This window comes from Notolabrus celidotus, unplaced genomic scaffold (genome assembly GCF_009762535.1).
Source record: "Notolabrus celidotus isolate fNotCel1 unplaced genomic scaffold, fNotCel1.pri scaffold_256_arrow_ctg1, whole genome shotgun sequence".
Taxonomy (NCBI): domain Eukaryota; kingdom Metazoa; phylum Chordata; class Actinopteri; order Labriformes; family Labridae; genus Notolabrus; species Notolabrus celidotus.
The window spans coordinates 17,146-39,383 of record NW_023260099.1 but is presented as its reverse complement, the minus strand read 5'-3'; the positions used below and the strand labels follow the sequence as shown (position 1 = coordinate 39,383).

The following is a 22,238-nucleotide window of genomic DNA, read 5'->3' as shown; positions in this document are numbered from 1 at the left end:
GCGTTGTCTCATATTACACCAGGTAGCATCACACTGTATCGTATTGTATTTGCGTGTGTCGTGTCCTGTTGTAGTTTACCGTATCATATATCGTACCACATCGTATCGTACTGAATCTGCTGTTTGTCTTGTCCGTCCGAGCGTATCGTATAGTTCAATCAGGAGAGACACGATTTGAATATTAAGGTTATTTATTAAAACTTAATGAATGATGAAACTTGACAGAAGTCTTTGGCGTAAGGACTCTATGGGGATCATGTTGTGGGCGTAGGATGCGTGAATTTGTTAGCTGAAGAAATCCCCCTAGAGTCCAGACTCTGGTGGTGGTTGATGATGATGATCCTAGGAATTGAAGACTTGCAGAGACCAGGTGGAGACGGGGAGGTGGAGGGGTGCGCACCATCAATACAAGAAGGAACTAGCAGGAGAGAGAGACACATTTAAAAAGACAGCAGAGAGTTGATAGGCTGACGATAAGGGCGTGCCACTCAGCTATTGGATGACGCGGCTGCTGATTAGCCAATGACAGCTCTGGAGCAGGTGAGCTATTGAATGAGGGGGAGGAGAGTTAAACTGCTGTGATTGCTTTATAGTCTTCCTGTCTGAACTTTCGCTAGAGCTACATTTTCTAATCATATCTTATAACCATACCCGATCGTGTCATTTCGTGCTGTATTGTATTGTATAGCGTCTTATCCTATCGTACCTCATCATACCGTTTCGTACCGTACTCTATGGTCTTGTGTCGTGTCATGTCTCATCATGTCGTACCATATCCTGTCTTGTCTTGTGTTGTGCCAAGTCTTGTCTTGTCGTCTTGTCATGTCGTGTCATATTCTATCCTACCCTCTCGTGTCATTTCGTGCTGTATCGTGTTGTATAGCGTTGTCTCCCGTCTTATCGTATTGTATCGTATCTAGGGGTGGGATTCGAAAACCGGATCCGACTTAGAACCGGTTCCAATTGATCAATCCCATCTGAATTGTTCACCTCAAATGTTATTGATTCTTCTTAATGATTCATTTCCCAGCATGACGTCACGTCACGGTACGTCGCATTACGTCACACACTCTGCGTCGTAGAACTCCTCGGTGCAAATCCCTCAAATACGCTGAAGCATTTGTCGACTCGGCCTCGAAGCTCAGGGTTTGCGTTGGTCCGAAATGGAGAATGGTTCCAATGGAACATGTTCACGTCGGGGAGGTGAACCCCTGCCTACCTCTCCCCGTTCGGAGTCGGGACCAAGGGAGAGGTTCCAGTGGCTGGTGGTGAGGCTTTCAGCAGTGTGACTGCCCCCTGGTGGCTGGCTGCAGTATAGGTCAAAAAATCTGTCTTCCCCATTCATTTGAATGGAGGAGCAGTCAAACTTTAAAACATAAAAACACGTGGTACGAATGTTTCTCCCCTCCGTATGCTGTGGTGATATGTAGTTAGTATCTGACTGTTTTGTGTCCAAGTCCTCTTTTTCCTGAACCGCTCTTCTTCGTTGGTTATTAGAGTTTAAAAAACGGGGTTTTACTTCCTGTTTGATGCACAGCCGCCGTGGAGTGAAACAAAGGACACACAGCGTCTTGTGACGTCACGCTGTAGGGCGGAGCTTATTACAGTGGCTTCACAGACTCTGGCTGCACAATGGCGGCGCCCAGGAGAGGGATTTTTTGGCTTCAGAACCGTACAACAGGAAGAGGCGGAGCAACGCTATCCATTTTTATTTACAGTCTATGGTCGGGACGCTTTCCCCTTAGGCTCCAGGGTCCACGTCTGGACTCACGCGGCCGAAAATGAGGAACAGAGAGCGGGTAAAATACCTCCATGATGATTAGCATAATTCGTGCGAATTGCGCTATTCGCTTCGCCCAATTCGTGCCGCCAGACCTCTACCCACGTCTGCTCCCGTCTCTACATTGACTTAAATGTTAATTCATTCGTGCGAATGATTTTATTCACGTTTGGTGTGAACGCAGCCTTCTATCAAGTCAGCCACGCCCTTATTTGGGCAAAACTCGTAAGTTTGATATCTTAAAAAATAACGAGTTATAAAACATTCCCCCTGTACAGTTTGTGTGTGTGTGTGTGTGTGTGTGTGTGTGTGTGTGTGTGTGTGTGTGTGTGTGTGTGATAGAGAAATGTGCTCTTCAGACATGTTACCTCCCAACAGGGAGGTGTGAACGTCACTGCAGAGAACCCTATGATGCGTTCACACCAAACACGAATGAAATCATTCGTGCGAAAGAATTCCATGTAAAGTCAATGTAGAGACGGGAGTAGACGTGAGTTCTGGTCTGGCGGCGTGTATTGCGCGAATTGGGCGAAGCTAATCATTCGCACGAATGATTCGTGAGAGTTGAAATATCTGAACTCCAGCGATAGCCAATCAGTGCAGATCACCTGAGGACGTGTGTTCTGTGACGTAGGGACCAGCGGAGATTCCTTCATCTGGAATATCTGGGACACTTTGATTCTATCACCGTACAGCTTCCCCAAACTCTGTGACTCTACCTGTTTTTATGGGATCAGGAATAAACAGGAGCTCACTGTGAGGACGGAGAGGAGAGAGAGCGAGGACAGAGAGCGAGGACAGAGAGCGAGGACAGAGAGGGAGGACAGAGAGGGAGGACAGAGAGGGAGGAGAGAGAGCGAGGACAGAGAGCGAGGACAGAGAGCGAGGACAGAGAGCGAGGACAGAGAGCGAGGACAGAGAGCGAGGACAGAGAGGGAGGACAGAGAGGGAGGACAGAGAGGGAGGAGAGAGAGCGAGGACAGAGAGCGAGGACAGAGAGGGAGGACAGAGAGCGAGGACAGAGCGAGGACAGAGAGCGAGGACAGAGAGCGAGGACAGAGAGCGAGGACAGAGAGCGAGGACACGGAGCGATGACAGAAAGCGAGGACACGGAGCGAGGACAGAGAGCGAGGACACAGAGCAAGGACACAGAGCGAGGACACAGAGCGAGGACACAGAGCGAGGACACAGAGCGAGGACAGAGAGCGAGGACACAGAACGAGGACTGAGAGCGAGGACAGAGAGCGAGGACAGAGAGCGAGGACACAGAGGGAGGACAGAGAGCGAGGACAGAGAGGGAGGACACAGAGCGAGGACAGAGAGCGAGGACACGGAGCAAGGACACAGAGCGAGGACACGGAGCGAGGACACGGAGCGAGGACACGGAGCGAGGACACGGAGCGAGGACAGAGAGCCAGGACACGGAGCGAGGACACGGAGCGAGGACAAGGAGCGAGGACACAGAGCGAGGACAGAGAGCGAGGACACGGAGCGAGGACACGGAGCGAGGACAGAGAGCGAGAACAGAGAGCGAGAACAGAGAGCGAGGACAGAGAGAGAGGACAGAGAGCGAGGACACAGAGCGAGGACAGAGAGCGAGAACAGAGAGCGAGGACACAGAGCGAGGACAGAGAGCGAGGACACGGAGCGAGGACACGGAGCGAGGACAGAGAGCGAGAACAGAGAGCGAGGACACAGAGCGAGGACAGAGAGCGAGGACAGAGAGCGAGGACACGGAGCGAGGACAGAGAGCGAGGACACAGAGCGAGGACACGGAGCGAGGACACAGAGCGAGGACACGGAGCGAGGACAGAGAGCGAGGACACAGAGCGAGGACACAGAGCGAGGACAGAGAGCGAGGACACAGAGCGAGGACACGGAGCGAGGACACGGAGCGAGGACACAGAGCGAGTACACAAAGCGATGACAGAGAGCGAGGACACAGAGCGAGGACACAGAGCGAGGACACAGAGCGAGGACACAGAGCGAGGACAGAGAGCGAGGACACAGAGCGAGGACACAGAGCGAGGACAGAGAGCGAGGACACGGAGCGAGGACAGAGAGCGAGGACAGAGAGCGAGGACATGGAGCGAGGACAGAGAGCGAGGACACGGAGCGAGGACAGAGAGCGAGGACACGGAGCGAGGACAGAGAGCGAGGACACAGAGCGAGGACACAGAGCGAGGACAGAGAGCGATGACATAGAGCGAGGACACGGAGCGAGGACACGGAGCGAGGACAGAGAGCGAGGACAGAGAGCGAGGACACGGAGCGAGGACAGAGAGCGAGGACAGAGAGCGAGGACATGGAGCGAGGACAGAGAGCGAGGACACGGAGCGAGGACAGAGAGCGAGGACACGGAGCGAGGACAGAGAGCGAGGACACAGAGCGAGGACACAGAGCGAGGACAGAGAGCGAGGACAGAGAGCGAGGACACAGAGCGAGGACAGAGAGCGAGGACACAGAGCGAGGACACAGAGCGAGGACACAGAGCGAGGACAGAGAGCGAGGACAGAGAGCGAGGACAGAGAGTGAGGACACAGAGCGAGGACACAGAGCGAGGACACAGAGCGAGGACAGAGAGCGAGGACACGGAGCAAGGACAGAGAGCGAGGACACAGAGCAAGGACACAGAGCGAGGACACAGAGCGAGGACACAGAGCGAGGACAGAGAGCGAGGACACAGAGCGAGGACAGAGAGCGAGGACAGAGAGCGAGGACACAGAGCGAGGACACAGAGCGAGGACACAGAGCGAGGACAGAGAGCGAGGACACAGAGCGAGGACAGAGAGCCATGACAGAGAGCGAGGACACAGAGCGAGGACAGAGAGCGAGGACAGAGAGCGAGGACACAGAGCGAGGACAGAGAGCGAGGACACAGAGCGAGGACACAGAGCGAGGACAGAGAGCGAGGACAGAGAGCGAGGACACAGAGCGAGGACAGAGAGCCATGACAGAGAGCGAGGACACGGAGCGAGGACACGGAGCGAGGACAGACAGCGAGGACACAGAGTGAGGACAGAGAGCGAGGACACAGAGCGAGGACAGAGAGCGAGGACAGAGAGCGAGGACACAGAGCGAGGACAGAGAGCGAGGACAGAGAGCGAGGACAGAGAGCGAGGACAGAAAGCGAAGACAGAGAGCGAGGACACGGAGCGAGGACAGAGAGCGAGGACAGAGAGCGAGGACAGAGAGCGAGGACACAGAGCGAGGACACAGAGCGAGGACAGAGAGCGAGGACAAGAGCGATGACAGAGCGAGGACAAGGAGCGAGGACACAGAGCGAGGACACAGAGCGAGGACAGAGAGCGAGGACAGAGAGCGAGGACAGAGAGCGAGGACAAGAGCGATGACAGAGAGCGAGGACACAGAGCGAGGACACAGAGCGAGGACACGGAGCAAGGACAGAGAACGAGGACACAGAGCGAGGACAGAGAGCGAGGACAGAGAGCGAGGACAGAGAGCGAGGACACGGAGCGAGGACACGGAGCGAGGACAGAGAGCGAGGACAGAGAGCGAGGACAGAGAGCGGGGACACGGAGCGAGGACACGGAGCGAGGACAGAGAGCGAGGACAGAGCGAGGACAGAGAGCGAGGACACAGAGCGAGGACAGAGAGGGAGGACAGAGAGTGAGGACAGAGAGCGAGGACACAGAGCGAGGACACAGAGCGAGGACAGAGAGCGAGGACTGAGAGCGAGGACAGAGAGCGAGGACAGAGAGCGAGGACACGGAGCGAGGACACGGAGTGAGGACACGGAGCGAGGACAGAGCGAGGACACAGAGTGAGGACAGAGAGCGAGGACAAGGAGCGAGGACACGGAGCGAGGACACAGAGCGAGGACACAGAGCGAGGACACGGAGCGAAGACAGGGAGCGAGGACAGAGAGCGAGGACACGGAGCGAGGACACGGAGCGAGGACAGAGAGCGAGGACAGAGAGCGAGGACAGAGCGAGGACAGAGAGCGAGGACACAGAGTGAGGACTCGGAGCGAGGACACGGAGCGAGGACACGGAGCGAGGACAGAGAGCGAGGACAGAGAGTGAGGACACGGAGCGAGGACACGGAGCGAGGACACGGAGCGAGGACAGAGAGCGAGGACAGAGAGTGAGGACAGAGCGAGGACAGAGAGCGAGGACACAGAGTGAGGACTCGGAGCGAGGACACGGAGCGAGGACACGGAGCGAGGACAGAGAGTGAGGACAGAGCGAGGACAGAGAGCGAGGACACAGAGTGAGGACACGGAGCGAGGACACGGAGCGAGGACAGAGAGCGAGGACAGAGAGTGAGGACAGAGCGAGGACAGGGAGCGAGGACAGAGAGCGAGGACACGGAGCGAGGACACGGAGCGAGGACAGAGAGCGAGGACAGAGAGTGAGGACAGAGCGAGGACAGAGAGCGAGGACACAGAGTGAGGACACGGAGCGAGGACACGGAGCGAGGACACGGAGCGAGGACAGAGAGCGAGGACAGAGAGTGAGGACAGAGCGAGGACAGAGAGCGAGGACACAGAGTGAGGACACGGAGCGAGGACACGGAGCGAGGACACGGAGCGAGGACAGGGAGCGAGGACAGAGAGCGAGGACAGAGAGCGAGGACACGGAGCGAGGACAGAGAGCGAGGACAAGGAGCGAGTACAGAGAGCGAGGACAGAGAGCAAGGACAGAGAGCGAGGACACGGAGCGAGGACAGAGAGCGAGGACACGGAGCGAGGACAGAGAGCGAGGACAGAGAGCGAGGAGGATTATGTGGTGAGTTGTGAAAAACTTTGTCTGTCAGCTATCGGTTCTTGAAGTTCCCCGTTGTGGGACGAGTAAAGGACTACCTTATCTTATCTTGTAGCAGGAAGTTAGCTCCGCCCCCTTTAGCATAACCGGCCTCCCCATTCACTGTAACCTTGTTACTGCGGTCCAGCCGGACTCCACTGTCTTCTGTTTGAAGAGAACAGACCACTGTGGCGTGGGAGCCCCCCTCCCTCTCACGTATATTCACGTCTTGGCGCTCGTTTACACGGGATTTTGACACGCGATCGTTCGTGTTTGGTGTTAACACACCTTTAAGGCAGATTAAAGTCTGATGATATTTTAAATATGTGTCAGTAATCTACAGAGAGGGTTCAATGTGATGTAGGTCCTGTTCTCAGAATGTGTAAAAAGAAGCATGGAGGTTTGTTGTTTTTATTTTTCTTCCTGATTGACAACAAATGCATTCTCCAGCATGCACAGATCAATAATCAGCAGCAGTTGTTTTTTTTTTTTTTACAATAAGCAGAAGAATAATGAAGTCCGTTCAGACGAGTGTTCCAGCGTGGAAACCCTTCCCTGCATTAAGAGCAGCTCAGAGCTCAGAGCTCAGAGCGTGCGGCCCCGCTTCAGCTGCAGCAAATAAAGCTGAAAAAGAGAATAGAAGTCCCCGCTGAATACATGTCTATAGAGATGAATTATAATAGTCAGCCTGCCGTGACCTTAACACCGCGGCTGGGACACACACACACACTAACACACACACACACACACACACGGTTATCGGCCTCCTGTCAGGGCAGCCGTCCATTCGTCTTTTCTTCCCGTCGTCCGCTGAATTAATTAAGCAGAAATGTAAACGTTTTAATTGAATGTCAAAGCGGGACCTTAACAACATGCTCCTATGTAAATGAAAGTGACACCACTTAAAACCTTTATATTTATATATACACACACACCAAGGTTACAGGGGAGCAGTGCAGGTACTTATATATATGTGTGTGTGTGTGTGTGTGTGTGTGTTAATGAACAAGGGACACACAAACGTTTTAATTGAATTACCGTCAGTTGTGTGCTAACTAACCCTCATGGATTTAACATGGCCTCAATTATCCCCGAGTGGAAATGAACCCTTTAAACCTTTAATTTTCCTTTAAAGGGGCAGTCTGCGTTTTTTTAATGGGACACATATTTTATAAATTTCATGCTACATTATCCACTCACCTGATCAAAGCAAAGAAAAGTTCAGGCTCAGATTGGTGTTTACAGAAAGGATCTTTTTAAACACTAAGATGATATTTTAACTAGAAACCACTTTTACTTACCAGACTGTGGGGTCAAAACAGTAACTTTGGGAGTTGCTTGTCTACCTCATCAGTTGGTTTGAGGAAAAACTGTGACTTTACTTCCCTTTGCAAGAGAGCTGCTTGTTGACTCCATCAGTCAGGGGAGATAACAGCAGCTTTATCAGAGAACATGCATGTTCCTTCACAACATAAAGCTGGGGTTGGTGTTCAGATTTAGATCCACTGGTTAAAATGATCTTTCTGTCCTGATGGTAATCAACACATAATGTGTATGTATGTAAACCTAGGAAAACACCAACCAATCCCTGCCATCAGGAGCCAAATGATGAAACCAATCAGATCCTGTCCTGCCGTTCTGCCCGTCCATGTCCCCGGCGTTCACTCCCCATCCCCTGCCTCTACTTCCTGCCCCTCTCGCTCCACCTCTGGCCTGTCCACTCTGACCCCATGAGGTGCTTTGCTCAGGACTGTAGTCCGGATCAGAGTCTACAAAGCTCTCAGTAAGGGGGCTCTGACAAGCAGAAGAATGAATGACATTCAGTAAGTCCTGCACCAACATGTATATGTGTTGCAGCGTCCGGATGGACGCGGCAACACATATACATGTTGGTGTAGGGATGACGAGCCGACGCCAACCAACAAAGCAACAATGCATAGTTTGAATGTGAGTTGTGCTAACAGCAGCCATGTTTGTTTGTGTTTCTAACTTTCAAGAGGACCGGTTTGGAATCAGTCACCATCATATAGTCATGAATCAGCGGCGCTCATGCATGTGAGCTGGGCCGTCGTTTTGGAGGAGCTCTGAGGGGAGTATTGAGGAAATGCTACATTCAAATTCATGCTAGTTTCAGCGACTACATACCCTAGCTTTAAGTTGATTGAGAAAATCTGTAATTTGACTTTACAGATCAGGGAGTTGCATATCCACCACACCAGTTGGTTTAAGAGGAATGGTTATTTTTTACCACACAGAACAAATGAGTTGCTAGTCCACCACATGGGTTAGTTGTCAGTCTACCACATGAGTCAGTTTGAGGAAAACTGTACCTTTAAATCACAATATGGGAGTTGCTAGTCTACCACATCATTCATTGAGGAAAACAGGAACTGTACCTTACAGAGCCCAGAGGTATAGCTAGTCTTTGCATCAGCTAGTTTGAGTAAACTGTTCTCTTTAGGTCATGGAAGATGTTGTTTGTTAGTCTAACTAATGACTGACATTTTTCATCTGTAAGATTGTTTTTTGCAAGTCCACCATTAAAGTTAATTAAGGAGAAGTATCATTACTTCAGAGAACTTGCTTGTTGCTAGCCTACCCCCAGTTACTCTAACCCTCCTGTTATGTTGCGGGTCAAATTGACCCATTTTAAAATTGAAAAAAAAAAAAAAATGTTAAGTATTTTTTCACTATGAAACTTCTTCTGCTTAGCTTGATTAGCATGAACAACATATAAAATGAAAATGGTTCATTTCACACATTTGCAAAACCCCTCCTGCATGTTTATATTACATAGATACTGTTCATGGGTCAATTTGACCCTGCAGGCTAAAAGGAGTCCGAAGTGTTAAATATTAAATGTTTCTTTGCAACTGTGTGACATATTTCACCCCAATCATTTTCAAATGTACATATAAAAAGTTTTAAAAAGCGAGTGAGTTATCCTCATTGAAGCATGATCTGTGAGGATTAAAGAACACCAATGCACTAAATGTTGATTTAAATGGTTATTAATGGAGTTAATAATGAGATTTCAAAAATGTTTATTGGGATTTTTTTGGGGGGTTCTGACACTTTTGAATCAGTAAATCCGCCCCGGGTCAAGTTGGCCCAGGAACATTAGTGTTGTCCCTTAGAAACGAATTTAACAGGAGGGTTAAGAGAATTCAGAAAATAACTTTTTGCTAGAATTAAGAATTTTCTTCACCAAGAAATGTCGTCATACCACGACGCCTTTGACAAGACTTTTAATTATCAAAATGCAGAAGTCGCTGGTCTACCTTTGGGTTAGGGCAGGGGTGTCAAACATGCGGCCCGCGGGCCAAAACCGGCCCGCCAAAGGTTCAAATCCGGCCCGTGGAACCACTTTGCAAAGTGAAGAAATTACAGAGAACACATTAACTGGAATTTTTCAATGAAAGTAACTACTATTTCAGATTTGTCCTCTGGGGGGTCACATCAAATCATAGGAGTAAACCAAAACCTGAACAATGCTTTTTTTCTTAAAGTGAGAAGATAGATTACTTGCTATTTGCAAAATTCAGTTGAGATCAGGCGGCAACCTCTGGTCTATAAAATATGAGTCCAATGTGGAAGTGCTAAAAACTGCAGTTCATTGAGGATCCGCTTGAGGCTGGCTCAAGACGATCTTCACAGTAGAAATAAACATGTTTACAGCCTGGTACAAAAGACCAGTGGAGTCTGGATAGATCATTTCTCTATCGGCACACACTGTAGGGGTTGAGTTTTTTTCTAATGCAGCAATTTGGAAGATATTGAGATTATGAGTCTTCCAATGAGAGGCACAGCTGACTTGACTGACAGGCGGGAACACTGTAGTTGTTGGCTAGTCAGCCAGCCTCTTTACATTACAATAGCTCCACAGCAGTCGAGCAGCATATTGTATACAGTCTGTGGAGCTGACTGAGTGAACCAGAGGCTGAAAAGCGTTTTGTTTTTTCTCAAAGTGATAAAATAAATGACTTGCTGTTTGCATAATCCGATTGAGATTCATAAAGATTTTTTTGGGCACTATAAGATGATCCACTAACTACTAACACTAGCACTACACCGCTGCATACAACACTGTCCAGCAAGCAAACTGTTCATGCTGGAACTGAGGAGTCCAAAATAGTCCACTTTCCCTTCTTCATTATTATAATCTCTCTGTTCTTTTGCAGGAAACATTAAACTCGGTGTCAGGTGAATGGATAACTTGTGTGTTTGGTGTGTTCGCAGCAGGTCTCAGTGCTTAAAGAGCAAAAGCCCACTGTGAGACTCATCATGGCAAAAAAGACCATACAAACATATTGTGTTAGGATTTTACTGGTCCGGCCCACTTCAGATCAATTTGGGCTGTGTGTGGCCCCTGAACTTCACCCTGAGTTTGACACCCCTGGGTTAGGGTTTTACTTATTTTGTGTTCTGTGTGAATAATCTCAAAGAACAAAATCATCAAAATATGCAAAACTTTATTTAAAACTTTAAATGAGCGATGTGACATCACAGACTAAAAAGACCTCCATACATCAAACATCCAAAAATACATGACTCCTAATTTAACAGAACACAGTGAAGGTCATGAATAAGAAGTTATTACATATTTAATTTTTAAATAGCAATAAAACACAAAATATTTCAAATAATAATATTTTATTTAACTGTGTTAATTTATTTTTGAGTCAGCAAACCTTCAACTATTCTAAGTGTAATGTTAAAAATTATAATTCCAAATTAAAAGTCATTTATAAAGCACAACAAAGCGGATATTTCATCAGGTTTTAATTTCTAATAATTCTAAATGAATAACCTTTAATTTATATAAAATAACACAGCTGAGATTGAGTCTGTTTTTAATATTTTGAATGTAATCTTAATGTTGAATCTGATCCTCCTCTCAGTGTAAACCCTGCAGCGCTCTCACATGCAGGAATTCCCCGCTCTGCTAAATGAACTCTTGTTAATATTGTGTTTTTTCTTTTCCTGCAGCCGTCTAAATAATTAGCTTTTGTTGTAGAAAATGATGAATTTGGGCAGTTAATTTATTGATCGTCCGGCTGCTGCGATGTGCTTTGCTTTAGAAAGTCATTAATCAATGGATGAAAACACCTAATTCTCCTCCTGCTCTCCTCTTTCCTTTTTTTTCTACTCGGTTTGTTTTCTGCCTGAAATAAAAAGAGGATCCCCGACGACGACGACGACACGGAGGAAAGACTGTAATTATAGAGCGAAGATGACGATGATGAAGGAGGGAAATAATACTTTATGCACATTTAGAGAAACCTAACCCGTACATTCAAAATCATTTTGTGTTTTAACATTTTTATATTGACAGATTTAAAAAAGGAAAGAAAAAAAACAGCTGAAATGTTGATGTTGATGTTGATGTTAATGTGATAAAAACAAAGATTACCTCAGAGTGATTTTAAAGCTGGGAGATACAAAAATATATAATCCCTAAATCAGTGTTTTTCAACCTTTTTTGAGCCAAGGCACATTTCATACATTAAAAAAATCCAGAGTCACACCACCGACCAAAAGTTTACAAAATGACACATTTAGTCTTTCTATATATGAACCTGTTTATCTGAGGGAGGGACTTTGGCTGCTTCTTTAACTGTGTCAGGGCAAAGCATCTTATTTACATGATCTTTGCGGGTAGTGTTAATGTCTCTGTCACAGTGTGTGGCTTTATGATTTGGCTATGAGTTCAGCTTCTAAGTAGCTAGCTTTGAGAAGTTGTCTTTTCCACCTCCCATATCACGCTCTTCATCCAGGTTAGAATTTAGTCCAGGGCTCAGTTTGGAGTTTTCCTTTTTGAATATTTACCCATCGCTGTTGTACGCCTACGTCTTGTCACATACACCTCTCACACGCATCATTAATTCTATTGTCTTAAATTAACACGGTCATTAGTGTGCTTTATTGCCACCCAGTGGATGGGTAGCGCAGGTCAGTACATGGACGAGTATTGAATTACTCTGCCAGTCACTACACTGCTGCTACACAGACGCACTACATGGTAAATTATTTGCAGGATATGAATAATTGTTTTTTGGACTATTGAAGTGAAATTGGAAAATGCACGGCACACCTGACGATCTGTCACGGCACACTAGTGTTCCACGGCACAGTGGTTGAAAATCACTGCCTTCAATAATAAAACAGAATAAAGGGGGAGTTTCCTAAAATGCAAGAACAACATCTGAAACTAAATCTGCTGCTTGTTTGAACTGTCTGAAAATGTATTTAAAATCACTGCAATTAAAAAAAAAAATCTGCATTTAAATAATAATAATTGATAATTATTGGACTTCAATCAACAATAACAATCACTCTTTAGGCCTTTGACTTGAGTCTTTAAAACTGGATGCTGTCATCCTTTAAAAAAAATACGATTAATGATTTAAAATGTATTCGTTTTTACAAACATTCAAATAAACACAATACAATAATTTTTTTTTAAAAAGACAGCAGAACAAACAAACAAACACAAAACAGACAGAACAAATTCAGACAAAAAAAACATAAATTTGACGGATTATTTAAGAAAATAGCATTGAGTTAATTTCGTAACAGCTAGTTCCGACATATAGTTACGTCAATAGAGAAGTAGCGACCTCTAGTGGTTGCAATAATTATTACAGGAGAAACGGCAGAGGTTAAATCCTAAAGTTAGAACCGAGTTAAATCAAACAAAACAGTGATATCTTTTAACTTTTGAAAAACACGCGGTGTAAAGTTCGTACATTAGCACAGCTAGCATTCTATTTAACGCAAAAGACGATAACATGTCAGAAAACAAACATTGTGACATAAATCGGCATTAAATGTAACACTAATGACAGAAACCATGTAGGAGAATTTTTTTTTACATGTATTTTGATTTTAAAGTTTGACTTATGTCCCATCTGTTAACATGGAGGAGGTGGGCGTTAAGACTTGGGCAGCCACTAGAGGGCGCTCTAACTGTTTCTTCTTCACGTTAGAGGAGCCATCTTTTTTTTTTTTTCGCAGTTTTTTAAAGTCAAATAATTCTTGAATATTTAAAAGTGTTTTTTGTGCACTTTTCTGTTTCCATGGAAGTTGTTCAACTGCTTAATAAAAAATGTTAGACGACAAAAAATGAATAAACGTGTAAAATGTTAGCAACCGTCTGTTTAGTCAACGTAATCAGGAACGAGAAGTTAACTGAGTCATAAAAACGTCGCTGTATTACCTGCCGCAGGAGCCAGCGTTCGAAAACCTCGTGATTCCTGAGCCGCCGCCGCCGCTGACCCTGACCTCGTGTGTCAGCCAATCAGACGGCCTGTTGTTGCTCCACATTCCTGGACGCTGAAAAAGTCGCTTTAAGCCGACAAGAGTTCATTTTCAGACGCTTATGTTTGTGTTTTTGTTCGTTATCAATCCACCAGAGGTCCTGAGGATGACAAATGAGGGCTGTCAGGGCGACGCCAGTCATAACAACGCACACACACGCACACGCACACACACACACACACACACACACACACACACACACACACACACACACACCGCACACACACGTTACGTTTTCAGGCACTGAGCTGATGTTCTTATCCACAGCAGCTTACAATGACTGATGTACACACCATGTACTGTATGCTCCACATGTCTGGGAGTATGTGTGTGTTTAAGTGTGTAAGTGTGTGAGTGTGTGTGTGTGTGTGTGTGTGTGTGAGTGTGTGTGCAGCAGACGGGTGGGAAAGCTCGGGGTCGTGGATAACAAGTCAGACCCAGAAACACAATGAGCTTGGCTGTAATCTGTCTTATCTGCACACACACTCACTCTCTCTCTCTCTCTCACACACACACACACACACACACACACACACACACACACACACACACACACACACACACACACACACACACAGAAGTTAAGTGATGGTTGATAAAGAGGTTGAGATGGTTTGACGTTAGGACGACCACCTACAAGAGCAGAAATGATAAAACATGTCATTATGATCAGACATGACTCTGTAGTGGAAGTCACTGCATTAAACACAGACATGACTCTGTAGTGGAAGTCACTGCATTAAAAACAGACATGACTCTGTAGTGGAAGTCACTGCATTAAAAACAGACATGACTCTGTAGTGGAAGTCACTGCATTAAACACAGACATGACTCTGTAGTGGAAGTCACTGCATTAAACACAGACATGACTCTGTAGTGGAAGTCACTGCATTAAAAACAGACATGACTCTGTAGTGGAAGTCACTGCATTAAAAACAGACATGACTCTGTAGTGGAAGTCACTGCATTAAACACAGACATGACTCTGTAGTGGAAGTCACTGCATTACAAACAGACATGACTCTAGTGGAAGTCACTGCATTAAACACAGACATGACTCTGTAGTGGAAGTCACTGCATTAAACACAGACATGACTCTGTAGTGGAAGTCACTGTATTAAACACAGACATGACTCTGTAGTGGAAGTCACTTCATTAAAAACAGACATGACTCTGTAGTGGAAGTCACTGCATTAAAAAAAGACATGACTCTGTAGTGGAAGTCACTGCATTATAAACAGACATGACTCTGTAGTGGAAGTCACTGCATTAAACACAGACATGACTCTGTAGTGGAAGTCACTGCATTAAACACAGACATGACTCTGTAGTGGAAGTCACTGCATTAAACACAGACATGACTCTGTAGTGGAAGTCACTGCATTAAACACAGACATGACTCTGTAGTAGAAGTCACTGCATTAAACACAGACATGACTCTGTAGTGGAAGTCACTGCATTAAACACAGACATGACTCTGTAATGGAAGTCATTGCATTAAAAACAGACATGACTCTGTAGTGGAAGTCACTGCATTAAAAACAGACATGACTCTGTAGTGGAAGTCACTGCATTAAAAACAGACATGACTCTGTAGTGGAAGTCACTGCATTAAACACAGACATGACTCTGTAGTGGAAGTCACTGCATTAAACACAGACATGACTCTGTAGTGGAAGTCACTGCATTAAACACAGACATGACTCTGTAGTGGAAGTCACTGCATTATAAACAGACATGACTCTGTAGTGGAAGTCACTGCATTAAACACAGACATGACTCTGTAGTGGAAGTCACTGCATTAAAAACAGACATGACTCTGTAGTGGAAGTCACTGCATTAAACACAGACATGACTCTGTAGTGGAAGTCACTGCATTAAACACAGATGTATATGAAGCCTGTACTGTGTGCTTCTCTGAACGTTTGTTCTCCTTGTCAATAAAGATAATTTAAATTGAATAGAGGAGAGATGAAGAAGGGAGAAAAGGAGAAGAAGGGAGAGATGGAGAGAACAGAATGAGGGAGAGAAAAACAGAAAGAAGAGAGTTTGAGGAAAAAGGAGGAAAGAGAGGAAGAGGAGGAGAAACAAATGTGTGAGGGAGAAATAATACGTGAATCAGAGAGGGAGAGAGACTATTGGAGATAAGGGAGAGAGAGGGGAGGGGAGAGGGTGAGTGTGTGTGAGAGAGGAGGAGAGAGAGAGTGTGTGAGTGTGTGTTAGAGAGTGTGTGTGCAGCAGCCGCTCCGCTAGTTTTGGCTCCGGAGACGCGCAGGACGCAGCGAAGTGTCCCGGCTCCCCTCGATGGTTCACCGGAGGAGGGACAGACCGGAGACCGGCACCGAGGAGCCCCGTCCTCTCTCTGACAGCAGGGAGCTCTGAAGCTCTGAAGCTCTGAAGCTCTGAAACAACCCGAGGACTCTCCTCCGCGTCTCCAGCCGCCCTCAGCTGCTCCTGTCCGGGTCCAGGAGAGCACGCCGGACCGCTGTGGATTTAACCGGACTGTGTTTTTATAAATCAGCTGCTCCTGGACTTTCTCTCACGAGCTGACAGAGTTTGTGAGAGAGTTCCTGAGTTTACTTCTTCTTCTTTTTATTCCTGGTGCGCTTCTTTTTTTCTTTTTGCGCGTAAAGTCTGAAAACCGACCCGAGCGCGGAGCAGCGGAGCGGAGCAGCCTGCAGCGGAGGGTCCAGCAGGCTGAAGTCAGTTTAATTACAAACTGTTTGAGAGTTCAGACTTATTCTACATCTCACAGGAGGAGTGAAAACACTATTTTATTAATAAAACAGACTTTATTTCTCCTGTTTTAATGAGAGTTTACGCACAAAGATTAAACCAAGAAACGCAAAGACGTGAAAGTTAAAGAAAAGGCTCGTGCAGGAATCCAGAGGGGAGTTTTATTATCTCTGAATAATTCAGATTTATGGATTTAAAGTGATCCGGCCTCTGAGCTTATATTAAAAACATAAAAACATCAGGTTTTTATTCTTAAAGGTTAATAAGTGATGCGTAAAAACATTGATTCGTGCTGATTTTACACGCAGGAAGACGATTTTCCCAAAACAAAGACACTGCAGGATTTAAAAACAAACACAGATTTAAACTGAGCATCAAATTAATCTGCAAACTCTCTGAATATTAAATTAAAAACGAAACACATCAGAGTTAATGTTAAACTGTATTTATTTTAAAACCAGTTAAATCCTGCAGAGCTGTGCACATTTCTCAGCTGAAGCATAAACACACTTCATGATTTTAAATCATTTAAAATGCAAAAATGTGCAAATGATTTTATTTAAAGATCTCTAAGTTTAGCTGCATGTGTGAGGAGACAGACTCTGCAAAATGTTCAGATTTTAATTCAGTCAAAAGATGAAAAATAAATAAAATACTCAGAGTTTTGGAGGAAAGTCTTAAAATCAGTTTGATGCAATCAGCTGCTCCATGTTTAAATTTGTCTTACAGATAATTTAATTCTCTTTATTTTAACAGAGATTTAAAATTTAAATTTAAAAGCCTGCAGCAGGTCATTTTGAATAAAGTGTATTTTTCTGAGTGGAAACAAACGAACATGTGGATCATGTTGAGATCAGACGCAGCCGTAGATCCTGAGAGCTCGAGGAGAGACTGAGTCAGTGTTTGAGTTTAGTCCAGCTCACCTGGAGACAGGATCAGGTTTGAGTCTGTCCCTGAGTTTGACTTATTTTAATGTAGAAGTTCAGAGATGAATGTGACGTGTTGGAGTGAAATCAAACACACATTTGACCCGTACATGTTTTACATCCTGCCCTGACCTCCTCTCTGCTCCTCTGTGTGTGTTTTGATGCTGATGATTGACACCTCCTCCTCCTCCTCCTCCTCCTCTTCTTCTCAGCAGCGTCGGGCGGCCATGCTGAAGCCGGGCGACCCGAGCGGCTCGGCCTTCCTGAAGGTGGACCCGTCGTACCTGCAGCACTGGCAGCAGCTCTTCCCTCAGGCGCAGCTGAAGCCTCCTCTCGCCCCGCCGCCTCCACCTCCTCCGCCTGACCGCCTCTCCATCCCTTTGGACGGCCTGCGCCAGTCCCGCCTGCACAGCCACCTCCTGGCCTCCTCACACTGCACCTCCTCCTCTTCCTCTACATCTTCTTCAGCTCTCACCCCGTCCTCCTCCATCTCCATCTCCACCTCCGCGGGGATCTCCCAGCTCCCCGTGCCCCAGCAGATCGCTCTCTTCGGGCAGGCGTTGGCCCCCGTGTGCGGCGGGCCTGGAGGACCGGGAGGAGATCTGATCGTAGTGGTTCCTCCGGAGAACCAGCAGCAGGGTCACAGAGAGCCAGCAGCGGTGGGGCTCCTCCACCAGGCCAAAGATCAGAGCTGTGTGGGGGTCGGGGTGGTGTCGTCCAGTGTGAAGAGCGGAGGAGGAGAGGAGGGAGGCAAAGGAGCAAGGTTCAAGCTGACCTCTGAGGAGCTGGACTACTACCTGTACGGACAGCAGAGGATGGAGATCATCCCGCTGAGCAACCACACGGGAGAGACCAACAACCGTACGTACACACACACACACACACACACACACACACACACACACACACACACACACACACACACAGAAACAAAAACACACACACTCTCCTGGAGTTACACTAAAGTTGGGTTATATTAGTGCGCCCTTATTTTGAAATTGGACGGTTGAAGTGTGAAGGTGAATTCGAGGACAGGTGGACGACTTTCTGATCCTGACGCAACCTGGAGCTCATGTTTATACACACACACACACACACACACACACACACACACACACACACACACACACACACACACACACAGACACACACACACAGGTGTTTTTGAAGATTTAAACCCGACGATGCTCAGCTTCATTTTGCAGTTTTACTTCTCTTGATATGTTTAATATTTCTCCTCATTCTCCTCATAATACAATTTTAAATCTGCAAATTCAATTCAAGCGTCTGCAGAGTCAGAACTTAAAAATTGAATTTGTGTGAGGTGACTTTATTGTGATTTATCCAACAGTCAATTATTATGGCATTATAATAATAATAAGAACATTCTGATTATTTGCTAAGTATCTTCATGTTCTCAGATAAAGTGGACTAAAACTTTAATTTCCTACATTTAAAAAGTTGTATTTGAAGCGGCAGCCTTTTAAAGATTTGAATAAACATATATTTATAATTTTATTGAGCTCACATTTTTGTTTTAAGATTTAATAAAAGCTAAGTTAATTTTTTGAAGTACTTTTTTAGACCCAAACACCGCACTGCGACTAATACATGAAATAAAAAGCAATGTTAAATGTTTATACATTTAGACAACAATTATAATTATTGAACACTTCTAATAATAATTATTGAAACATCTCAGAATGTAAAATAATATAACATAGATACTGGAGGTTAAAATAATGCCGGGTATTTTAAACATTAATTAAAAAAAAGAGGTACTTTAATCCCCTTTTTTTAGAAAACTGTAATTTCAGGTTGACATTTATTTTGAAAATCACTGATTAAAAATACAAAAATATTTTATTGATTTTTTTCAATCTTTAAAAATATTTTTAACTCACTGCACGTCAAACTATCCGCTGTAAAACTCAAACTTGTAATTATTGAATTATTATTTCCAGTGTTGTTACAGTGGGTTTGACAGCTGCTGCGTTCACTGACTGTAGGATTTTTTAAAGGGGGGGGTTAAGGGTGTGTAGGGTCAGAGGTCACAGGTCAGCAGCCTGGTGGAGGCTCAGAGCTTCAAACAGCAGCAGGCCTGCAGTCAGAGTTAATATTAAACTGAAGCTCTTTCAGGTTTTATGTAAATCAGGAGGATTGTTGGCGTTCGCTCAGGCGCTCACTTTAACGTGTTTTCAGAGAACACGTGATAAATACTCATTTTAGAATCCAGTGGAACGATCGATTCAATGTTTCATCTTCTTTTAGTCCATGTTTATTATTTTAATTTCATAAACTCAGCCTCTTTAATATTTTAACATTTTTCAATCCTGTGATTTTCACAGAGTTTTATAAACTCAAAAATAATCAAACCTTCTATGTGACACTGTGTGTGTGTGTGTGTGTGTGTGTGTGTGTGTGTGTGTGTGTGTGTGTGTGTGTGTGTGTGTGTGTGTGTGTGGACAGATATTGACATGAGGCCGTCATGCGTGAAAGACTCGTGCCACACACTCAAACACACACACACACACACACACACACACACACACACACACACACACACACACACACACAAACACACACACACACACACACACACACACACACACACACACCGCTCGCTGTCTTGTTAAAAGTCTCTCAGTTGTCTTTCATTTAAGACGTTAGAAAATGACTGTTTTCATGTTATCCCATTATATTTATTTATCTTATATATTTTAGTCCTGACTTTTACAGGGTTATATATATTTATATATATTTTTATATATATATTTTTATTACATTTTTCATTCAAATTAAATCAGCATGATATCCTGAAACATACCCTAACAATTTTTAGGTTGCTTTGTTTGTTTTTCTTGAGTTTTCACATTTTTAACCCTTTAATATTGAATCATCCTCAGACTGTAACTATCTTATTTTCAAAAATTAACATAATTCAAAATGCTTAGAAGGCTTCAGTTCTCTCTTGAAGTAGGCCTATAAAAATATGATGTTAGTTCCATCATCTTAAAAATGTTATTTTAAATATTTCAGCCTGTTATGGTGACTTTTAGAACAATTCCATCATTTACTTTATTTATTTATTTTCACATTGTATGTTAAGCTCTTATTATTAATATTATTATTATCAGTATTAATCAACATAAATACAATGTTAGTTTTAAACATCTTAAAACTGTTATTTTTAAATATTTCAGTCTCTAATGTGACTTTTTGAACTGGTCCTGTCATTTTACTTTGTTTTATGTTTTTTAGTTTTCACGTTTTATATGAAGCCCTTATAATTAAAGATTCTCTGGCTGTCATTATTCCATTTTCAAGATTTAACATCATTTAATAAATTAAAAGGCTTCAGTTCTCTTTTTAAGCAGGCCTTTAAAAAATATGGTGTCAGTTTTTAACATCTTATAATAGTTACTTCTCATTATCTGTCTTTCTGTGGTGACTTTATGAACATATTCCTGCTTTTAAAATGTATTTATTTATTATTTTCACGTTGTTTTTTAAGCCCTTATAGTTAATCATTCTCTGGCTTTATTTAAGATTAACATAATTTAATGAATTAATAGGCTTCAGTTCTCCCTTTAAGTCGGCCTCTAAAATATGGTGTCAGTTTTAAACATCTTATAATGTTTGTTTTAAATTTGATCTTTCTTTCTATTTGTGACTTTTTGAACTCATCCCATAATATTAACCCTCTGAGCCTATTCGTTTTTCCGTCCCTTAACCACATCAAGACCATTCAATGGTGTTTATACAATAGCTTATAAAAATAGTATGGAACAATATTTTTTCCCACTTTTTTTTTGCTCATTCCCTCAATCAACTTCTCCTCTGATAATTTGAAAAACAATTTGATTGATTTTATGGAATTTAACCCTTTAAAATGCCAGTTTAAAAACCTGAAAACACTTGTTTTTGCGAGCAAAACACAAAAAGTTGATATTTCCCATATAATGTGTACAAATTAAACTTACTTTTTGGACAGTGTGAGATTTACAATTTCAATCACTTAATAAAAATAAATCTCAGTAATTTTCTGACTTTAGAGCAGATAGTGTGGCCCGTTCAGTTTGTATTATTCTAGTCCCTTTATTTGTGTCCCGGCTGTAATAATCCTTTCTAATGGATGTATTATTAACCGTGTTATTGATGTTTAGTTTCCTGATAATATATCTTTAATAATCCACAGAGTGGGACCTTAAAGGTTACTATAGGTCAGGTGTATTTAATTTACTCTGACATTAACAGGCCGAGGAGACGCGCTCAGACCCCCGGTTACAGCGTCACATTAACGTCGCCCCTCCCCGTTAAACGGGTCGCTTCTGTCCCGTGATGATGTCATCATTCCCCGGTAATAAAGAAGTGATGTGAGGTCGCCGTTATGGTGTCGTAACTTTATCATAAAGTGATCCTCTCTTTTTTTGGTTTCAGGCGTGTGTGTGTGTGTGTGTGTGTGTGTGTGTGTGTGTGTGTGTGTGTGTGTGTATTCCGTGGTGATAAAACGGACCATCAGCAGTAATCTGCGTCGATACGCGCCGGCAGGGCCGATGAGGGATGGAGGGACAAGCAGGAATTAATTGCCGTATATAGTTTTGTGTTTGTGGAGAGAGAGAGAGAGAGAGAGGGTGGAGATAGAGAGAGAGAGAGAGAGAGAGAGAGAGAGTGGGAAGAGAGAGAGAGAGAGAGAGAGAAGAGAGAGAG

General features: G+C 44.5%; 1 protein-coding gene across 1 annotated transcript in view; it reads left to right on the top strand.

Moving 5' to 3' along the window:
- The first annotated feature begins 523 nt into the window (after positions 1–523).
- The window catches only part of LOC117809355 (putative histone-lysine N-methyltransferase PRDM6), a 25,786-nt gene continuing 4,071 nt past the window's right edge, over positions 524–22,238 (top strand). The window contains exons 1-2 of the mRNA XM_034678909.1: positions 524–540; positions 17,741–18,389. Coding sequence (XP_034534800.1) covers positions 17,756–18,389 — 634 coding nt within the window. The 5' untranslated portion in view covers positions 524–540; positions 17,741–17,755. The remainder of the gene's footprint in view (positions 541–17,740; positions 18,390–22,238) is intronic.